The sequence below is a fragment of the Apaloderma vittatum genome, unplaced genomic scaffold (assembly GCF_000703405.1).
Source record: "Apaloderma vittatum isolate BGI_N311 unplaced genomic scaffold, ASM70340v1 scaffold112, whole genome shotgun sequence".
Classification (NCBI taxonomy): Eukaryota; Metazoa; Chordata; class Aves; order Trogoniformes; family Trogonidae; genus Apaloderma; species Apaloderma vittatum.
The window spans coordinates 16,342-25,953 of NW_009705042.1; the positions used below are offsets into that span (position 1 = coordinate 16,342).

Here is a 9,612-nt window from a genome sequence, read left to right on the forward strand (position 1 = left end):
TGCCCCCTCCCTGGAGGTGTTCAAGGCCAGGTTGGACGGAGCCTTGAGCAACCTGGGGTGGTTAAGGGAGGTTAGATTAGATGACCTCTAAGGTCCCTTCCAACCTCAGCCATTTGATGATTCTAAGTTGGGTTTTGTTTGGTTTAAGGCTTTTCTCTCTGTGTTGTGAGTTCAAAACCATTTTATGATCAGCAAACACTTCAGTGTCATCCAGGGATTAAACCACGGGGAAGAAATAAGTGCAGGGCACAAGACGTACAAACCGAAACTTTGAACTGTATCCCTACCAGAAGCTGTAATGCTTCATGTCCCTGCTTGGGACACAATGTCAGCATTATTTATGCTCTTGCTGCACAAAGTAAGAAGGAAAAGGTCAATATAATATTTGGAGAAAGATTACAAATAACTGTTGGTGCTCTCTCTTTTTAATTTACAGGCTGCAAGCTCTTCGGAGAAGCACTGTCTGGTTGAGAGGCGTCCCTGCCCATGAGAGGGAGGTTGAATTAGATGATCTCCAGGGTCCCTTCCAACCTCGGCCATTCTGTGATTCTCTTAGAATCATAATAGAATCATAGAGCATCGAAGATCAATACTTTGGTGACCCCTCGGCACGGTGACTTGCCACCAAGCTGTAATTCCCGCTCTCTCTTGAGCACAAAGCAGCGTGTCAAGCCTGGGTGAGCTCTGACCGCTCTGCCCTTATGTTGTCCTTCCTCCCTGCCACGCCTGGCGGTCTTCAGATAGCACGAGTAAGCCGGCTTTACAAATTGATTGCATGCTAAAAATGCTAATTTTGCAAGAGTCTTTGAGATCCGCGTGTCTCGGGGTTAAGTTATTCCGATAATGCTAAACTGCAGAATTCAGCCGTCATCTGTGACAGCGAACGTTATTTATATTTTGGAATTTATTAAGAGAGACAGGCTGAACAGTTTAACCTCCTGCTTCCCCCGTACTTATACAGCGACACAATGCTCTCAGGGTTGCAATGCTATGAAGTGAAGTGCAAAACCCATCACATCCACTCATCGTGCCAGACTAAGTCAGAGGTTTTGTTTTTAAATTGCTCCACACTGTACCTGTTATGAACAGACCTCAGGGGAAAAAAAAAAAAAGATTAAAAAACAGGAAAAACATTAGCATTGGTGACATTACCTTTTAAACTTAGATGCATTGCTCTTTCCACTACGATGTTGACAGCAACCGTGTTTTCCAGAAATATCATGTCTTCTTCTTGTGGTTTGCCATCGGTGATTTCTGAACTTACGACATCTAAATTCTGGTTTGGATTTTCGGAGACCTGCTGGCTCAGATCAGGGGCTTTCTCTGTGCTTTCATCTTCACTGTTGCTGTATTCCTCGGCACAGCGAAGTCTGCTGGGCAGAGCAGCAGAAGTGGAAGACAGGACGACGTGAACACGTACAGCAGCTCCTGCCAGGTCTGCAGCATTGCGTCTAAAGAGTGGATAAACCCCTGCAAGAGAATTCACAATTGGGCTCTGCGGGCATTCAGCCTCCTTGAGAGACTTTATTCTTTCTGCTTTTCCCTCTATTATGACGCCCGATCCGTAATTCTGAAGAAACATTCCTCATCAACCCCTGTAGGCTAATTTGTCTCCCCGTTACTGATCATTACTGCGAATCTTTCACCACTTAAACGTGCCGAGTTTTGAATTCAGAGAAGCAAACGTTTTCAGCTGGTTCACCTGCAGTGAAAGGAGGAGTTGACTGCGTGTTGCCTACAGGACCAAGCAAAGCTGTAAACATTTTGGCTCAAGGAACTAAAAACATCAAGAAAGAGGAATGAAACATCCCAGTGTTCTTTAGGAACTTACCACTAACACTTAGAGTTGTCCTCGGCCCCTCTGCTAGCGCTGCGAGGTCGACGTAGGCGGACCCTATAAGACGATCTGTACCAAGTGGTCTTTCCACATCATTTTCTTTACCATATGCCCACCACACCTGGATTTCTAATTTCTCCTCTCTGAAGAACCAAAGCAGCCCTTGGCTCTTTCCGAGAGTCACCTTGTTTGGTTTCTTAAAGTTCACCGTGACGTTCTTGGTGTCGTCGCTCAGTTTCGGCCTCCGCGGCAAAGTCCACGTGGCCTCCTGATCGTAGAGCTTATACCTGAGGTAGCAAAAAGTGTTTTTATTCAGGTGCGTCTGGCCTGCGAGCAGCAGGCAGTGTACGGGCAACCACACTCGCGGAGTTGAGATGGTCACGGCCACTGGGTTGGCACTCGGCTCCCCTTCGTCGCTGTCATCCACGCTGTCTTCATGGCTCTCCTCGCCGTTCCACCCTAAGAGCTTAGCGGCCTCCAAAACGCGCTCCCTGTCGTCCTGCTGAGCAAAGGTCACAGAAAGCTCCAGTCCTCCCACGACGGCCTGCATGATGTTCGTGCGGTGAGAAGGTATCAAATCTTCCGGGAGGGTCACTGGGTACCAGCCTGTGATACCTTCAGGAAAAAAGATCGTGATTACGACTTATCCTGCTGTTTAAAAACATCGGTAAAGGATTTTCTGTTCTCTGGACCTTAGTCAAGGAGCGGAGCTTGAGTGTTTATTTTTTGTGAAAGCCTGGAATTTGTCAAACGATTTCTAACCTGAAAAAGCAGCAAACTGTTAGACCTCAGAAAACCTCACTGGCAGCTCTGATGCCAGAGGCGTTTCACTTTTCCTGTCATCGATGACACTCATTTTACAACAAAACTACAGCCCATGAATCTCCAATTATAAAATCAGGCATTCTCAGTTTTTCCCTCCTCTGTTCCCATCGAAAACAAATTCAAAAACTAGCACTACACTAGTATTCGAGCTGAAATAGCCAAGATGATAACGAGAACATTATTATTACAAGATATCATCACAATCAAACACTAGAGATAGGAGCTATTTTACATGTAGTTTAAAAAAAATAGATAACTCAACTGTTTTCTATTTAAGCCTCTGTTGACACCTTTGACAACTCAAGAGTAACCACTGGTCCTCTGGCGAATACTACAACTTTTGGTAGAAAATAAATGGCACCAAATAAAATATTAAGGAGGTTAATATTCATCCAGCTACTATATATTATACACCCTGAAAACTCAAACAACCAAAAAAACTCAACCTCAAACAACCACCTTCATACAAGTTTTCTAATACAGGATTTTTAATGAAGGCACGTGCAACGTCTGAGAGAAAATAAATCCCCCCTAAAAAAAGGGAATGAAAGTTATTTTAAGAATGTCAGCAGTGTAACACTGTCGTTATTACCTGATCTTCTTCTCAGCAGGTCTCTGGTTGGAATTGTGACTGTCCCAAGAAGATAATCTCTTGATGTCCGAGCAGCCAAGGTGTCAGTGGCTGGAAAAGAAATCATTTTGCAAATCCACCCGAAACACAAGAGCTAGAGACTTTGAAAGCAAGCTGTGTTGCCTCAAACACACATCAGGCTGGAATTACTAACAGGAGCGTGAACAACGCCCGTCTGTAGGTATTGTCAGCGCACACTCATGCCAGGATACATGCCCTACCACCACAGAATCTGGAGAAACTTTTAGGGAGTATTTCCACTGATAAGGATTAGGTAAGCAGTGAGGAGCTAGTGGTCTATATTACTACTCAGTTACCCTAACTGCAAGCCACTCCCAATTTTTCTCTTCCAGGAGTATAAAAACCTCAATGTCTTCTTAATTAAATTTTGTTTATAGAATAGTGCTACAACATGTCGTGTTGTAAAAGGATTTGAAGCCACCAGTTCTCTGACCCTCCATTACCTCTCATGAAGAGAAGGCAAGAAGGCATGCACATACAAAGGCAGAGTGCTGCAAGAATCAAGCACTCACTGCTCTCAGTCACATCATCTTTTCATTTTAGAGGTGATCTTGATCACCTGGAGTCTTAGAAACCTTAACTCTTTGCGCAAGGGGGACGGTATCTCTTAAAGCCTTCTCTGAAGACAGTTCAGGTGATTACATCTATTAGCAACTGCACAGAACAGACCCTGGAAATATTCAAGGTCAGGCTGGCAGGGGCTCTGGGAAACCTGATCTAGCGGCAGATGGCCCTGCCCACTGCAGGGAGTTGGACTAGACGATTTTTGCAAGTCCCTTCTGACCCAAACCATCCTGCGATTCCACGAGCAGCCTCTCTTCTAAACTAAACATGAAGGGGACTAGATTATCCTGCAACAGGACTGTAATCCTGTTGGGGAGACACTGGCACAGGTTGCCCAGAGAAGCTGTGGATGCCTCATCCCTGGAAGTGTTTAAGACCAGGTTAGATGAAGCTTTGAGCAATCTGGGAGGTGCCCATGGCAGGGAGGTTGGAAGGAGACGATCTTTAAGGTCCCTCCCAATCCAAACCATTCTATGAATCACTTGTCCTGCTTACCTGACTTGGTGCTCTGATGGTAGATGGAGAAGATGATATTGGCAGATTGCAAGAGTTCCCCCAGACAAGAGGCTTCTCCGCTGCTTTTCTGAGTGATGAGGTTACAAGGAAACTCTACGTGATGCTCAAACTCTGGGCAGAAAGTCGAAGGCACGGCTCGTGTGTTGCGTCTCTCTGCCTCAGGTAGGAAGGAGAGGTGCACAGAGACATAGGTGTTCACTCCCACACCCGCGTAATACTGCATGGAAGGGTTCTTTTGTGCCACAGCTCTTCGTTTAGCATGTAAAAAGAACAGAAGAAAGAGGATGAATGCAATGTTCAAGGAATCTAGGAAACAGCACAATTAAAGGAAAGGTTTCAAGTCTTTGTGGTGAAGGGAATGGGCAAAATAGCGAATGTTTTAAGTCAAAACAAATGGGAGTTCTGGTTGTATATGACTTTTCATCTTTTATTTTTTAATATCTGAACATACTAGGACTAGATATGAAATGGTGAGAGTAACTATCACAAGGTCCATCACCGGTGGCTGTGCCCTTATCACCATCAGGATCTTAGGCCAGAGCGGTCGACAAAGTACTCAGCACTTTTAAAAATAACCCAAGCTGTAGAAAAAGCTGTAGGATAATTTCCTAGAGAACGTGCTGTAGAAGGAAACAAAAAGTCAAGCCAAATTATTTTTATGCACTAGTCCTGACAAGCAAAAGGAGACAAAATTAGCAGATGGAAATATTTACAAGGAAGTCAGGCCCAGGTTTACTCAGGTCATACACTTGAAGGACGAGGAGTCTGAGGATATTCCACTTTCTTAACTTTTTGAAGCACCATAGAGCAGAGACCCTCATTTCAGAGTCTACTTAATTTAAGATGGAGCAGGAGCTCAGCAACACTGAGAAAAGGTCAGTAAGCACCGCTCTGGAATGACAGGAGCCATCCTTCTCTTAGGGAATTGACTCCCTCTCTTCTAGCCCTTTCTTTCTTAATTCTTGAAAATCACATATTGGAATTAAGTTCAGGTGATACCACGCACTTAGAGCAGAACACGCTGTATTTACTAGTTTATTGCTGCTTCCGCCGTGAAATTCAAGGGAACAAATCTCAGCTGGCCTTTAAATGGCATCAGTAACACGAAGATCCAATGCCCAAATAGGTGCCGTTTTCCATCAGTCACTGTATCAGCCTTCGGTGTAGAAAAATGGGGAAAAGTAGAAAAATGTGCCTTTACAATCTCAATCCTTCTGCAGAACGAGTGCTACCGCACTGTACTGCAGCTTACAGGACAAAAATAACCACGGATGTGCTTTATAAAGTTATTTTCACATCCAGTTTGAATCTCAGTCTCTGCAGATGGGAGGTTGGCCAGTTATGGTTTGTCCTAATCTATTGCCTCAGCCTGCTGCCTCCAGATAAAGCTATTTTAAGAGAAAAATCTTCCTTTTAGAATTAGGCTTTACCTAGCCGCTGCTTGCAAACCAGCTGCTCTGTGTATTTGCACAGAAAGAGAAACAGCTTGAGCAGTTACTCTTGCTGCTCTTTTCATGGATCGTTGGTATCTCACACTCACATCGAGCAAGCCTGGATTAAATAAAAGAAAGAAAGGAAAGAAACAGTCAGCTTTTTATACAGTTACATCCAATATAATCGACACTTTCTCTGTTAATGCCCCCTAAAAATTCCATACAAAATCCATCGACTGTGCAAGATGTTGTACTTCAGAAGTTACAGTGAGATACGGGAGGCATAGAAGGAAATTTTAAAGGACTGAATCCTGCAACCCGACCCACTGACAAGTCAGGTCAGCTGGTTTTAGTGGCTCCCTCTCATCGGAAATTTACGGCATCAGAAAAACTAGGAGAGGCTGCTTAACCCAGCCGCGCCCTCATGTGTACATTGGTTGTAATACGTTAAAAAACACCCTACTGCAATATTTAACGCAACTCTTTTAGAGCACTGCAGGGACAAAAATTTTCAAAGAGATAGACTTCCTGCTGCCATGCATGGCTAACCTACTATGAAATAATTAAACCATGCCCCACTCTCTCTATAGCCCCAGCTTATTTAGGGCTTTTTTTTTTTGCCCGGGAAGTTGCCTCAGATTTCCTCAGCGGCCTTCCCAGGGCTGGCGTTTGTATTATTTGAAAGAAGCTCAAAGTGAACGGGAAGATGTCTTGTACCATCAACAGCCCCTCTTCAGATCTCCTCTTCCCTCCTTCATGTGGGAAACGTAACCACAGGCTGCGGCTTATTTGAATCACAGAACGGTCAGGGTTGGAAGGGACCTGAAAGCTCATCCAGTTCCAACCCCCTGCCATGGGCAGGGACATGCACCACTCGATCAGGCTGCCCAGCTCCAGCCTGGCCTGAAAAACTCCCAGGGATGGGGCTGCCACCCCCTCTCTGGGCAGCCTGTGCCAGGGTCTCCCCACCCTCATGGGGAAGAACTTCTTCCTCACGTCCCGTCTGAACCGACCCATCTCTGGCTTCAATCCATTCCCTCTAGTCCCGTCACTGCCCGACATCCTAACAAGCCCCTCCCCAGCTTTCTTGTAGCCCCCTTGAGATCCTGGAAGCCACAATAAGGTCTCCTTGGAGCCTTCTTTTCTGCAGCCTGAACAACCCCAACTCTCTCAGTGTGTCTGCACAGGAGAGGTGCTCCAGCCTCTGAGCATCCTCGTGGCCCTTCTCTGCACACACTCCAGCACGTCCAGATCTCTCTTGTGCTGTGGCTCCAGAATTGGATGCAGCACTCCAGGTGGGGTCTCATGAGAGTGGCATGCAGGGAGGGCTTTTTAAAACTTTTTTAGGACTTTTGAGGGTTTGCTCACGTTTAATCGCCTATTCTGCACTAGGTGTAGCGATGGCAAAAGTCAGGACAAAAAGCCTTCACGGGTGGTATCAATTTCCAACACAAATACACTGGTTTTATTTCCCTCCACGGCAAGTACACAGACCTTCTCTTTTACACATAAAGTGAAAACCCACAAACCTTCTGTCTTGGGTTACAATATGTAAGCAAAAATGTGTAATTCTATTTTCATCTGTTGAAACCGGTTGGAAGATATTTTCATTTCTTGTTAACTCCAGGGGCAGGTGTTTTTGTTAGTGGGTAATCATGGGTTAATGAAGGGCGGTCAGAGGGGAGCCGTCCCTAGCCCGAAAACCGCTGCCGCCGCTGGAACTGGACTCAGCCCTGTCGCCACTGGACCCCTCTCCCGGATCATCTCCAGCCGGATCATCTCCAGTCGGATCATCTCCAACGGAGCCGCATCTGCCACTCCAGGAGGACTTTAATTTGGATTTATTTGGACTTTTCCTTTCCCAAGTCAGGTATTCTGACTCTGTCGGGTTCTGGGATTGTTTGTTTCTTTTTTGTTTTCTCTCCTTGTATCATTACCTTTGTAGTTTGCAATATTCTCAGTGAAGAACTGGTATTCCTATCCCCATATCTTTGTCTGAAAGCCCCATAATTTCAAAGGTATAGCAATTCGGAGGTGGGGGGTGGGGTTCCACAGTTTTTTCCCCTGTCTTCTAAACCAAGACACCTTCCTTACCCGAAGAGCGCAGATGAAATTCCTCTGAGGAATCAGTCCGCGGGACTAACGGAAGATTAAAAGTCTGTATCCCAATTTCTTCGCGGTGCTGCATAGTCACCATGGCACACAGCCGTGACAAAGGCAAGGTCCCTTTGGCAACCATCTGGTCTCTGACATTTGGGTAATAATACCTGAGAAGACCAAAAAAAACCAAACGCAGCATCATCCTGTTTTCACGATGACAAAATGATCGTTATTTCTCTCACGACTGCACAGAAGCCAACCTCAATTTGTGGGTCTTCAAACACTAGTTAAGACTCCCAATAGCTAAGAGAGGAACTCAAGAAGAACTTACACAAAGAAAAAAAAGCAGGAAGTGCTCATGTAGACAACACTATAAATGTATTTTGGTGCTAGTCCTAGAGATTCAACTCGCAGAAACTGCAAAAAATTGGCATTTCAAAAGAAAGCAAGAGAAGGATCTGGCACCAAATATTCTCTGCTCTCCTTTTCCACTAATAAATAAAAATGCCACTTGCACAACAGATCTGTGGTACCAGTTCATGAGCGTAAAAAACCACTCTAGTCTTGGGTAGAGCACTGCTTGACCAGGAGTCTTGGAATATGGAACATCTTGGACTGGATCTTAGAGGTCTTTTCCAACCTTAATGATTCTACGATTCTGTTACATCATAAGTTTTTTTCCTATTTACAAAGATCAACGACATGGTCAACTTTTTCCATCTCAAATACTGCAAACTGGCAAAAGGATGTTTACAAAATTCATAAAAGGCTTCCAGCTCAGTAATTTGCTCCTTTCACCCAAACCAGCCTAAATTTACCGGCCACTATCAGCGAGCGGTCAGAGAGATATTAAACCCAAGTCCAGTTGTTCTCAGGAAACTGAGGTAAAGCACATTTTTGACACCAGGTGTGAACAACTGGTCACTCCAGCTGCTCTGGGCACTACCAACATTAACGTAAAATCATCCAGCAGATAATAATTTTCATGTGAACTTGCCAATTTTAAATAGCCTGGTTTGTTTACTACAGAATGAACACATTAAAATTATGATAATTATGCTTTTCTAATGTTTTTTTTTGGCTAATTGTGGTTTTATGTTTTTTTTTTGGTCTTCACGGTCTCTACTTTCCCTTCCTGGTAATTAGTTTCAGTTGCCAGAGAAACTACAATTTGAACTTAGAAACATTTTAAGTATATTCTTTCATACTCAGTGACTTATATTAGTAAAAAAACCAAATCAACAAACTAAGAAATTATATGGCCAGGGTGCTATTAGGCAAAACTGAGATGTGCCAAGTGTTTAAAAACTACTTTTAGATCACAATGCCGATAACAAAGTGGAAGAAAGCAAAATACAAGCACCCACTTTCTAATGAAGTTGTAAGAAGAAAAGAGTAATCAGCACTCCTGGGGGAAAAAAAAAGGCTCACATCTTAAAGGTAAATCTTAAATGGAGGTATTAATCATCTAATGTTAATAATCTCATCATTTCTTCACTTATTATTAAATAACCATCCCACTGCAAAAGATTTTTCAGTAACAGCTCTGTCTCCGTATTACTGTGACATCTACAAAGAACAGGACATTATGCTATACCTGCACCAGACTTCAAACTGGATTCCTCCTCCAGCCGCTCCCGGTGCCGTAAACGCACCGACCAGGAGCCTCCGGACCGGGACGTCAG

The 9,612-nt window shown here is 44.3% G+C and overlaps 1 protein-coding gene across 1 annotated transcript in view; it reads right to left on the reverse strand.

Moving 5' to 3' along the window:
- The window catches only part of C2CD3 (C2 calcium-dependent domain containing 3), a 46,164-nt gene that overhangs the window by 15,010 nt on the left and 21,542 nt on the right, over positions 1–9,612 (reverse strand). Inside the window, 7 exon segments of the mRNA XM_009865235.1 lie at positions 1,153–1,470; positions 1,832–2,452; positions 3,255–3,344; positions 4,374–4,642; positions 5,825–5,945; positions 7,922–8,094; positions 9,525–9,612. The exon segment at positions 9,525–9,612 is cut by the window's right edge and continues 10 nt beyond it. Coding sequence (XP_009863537.1) covers positions 1,153–1,470; positions 1,832–2,452; positions 3,255–3,344; positions 4,374–4,642; positions 5,825–5,945; positions 7,922–8,094; positions 9,525–9,612 — 1,680 coding nt within the window.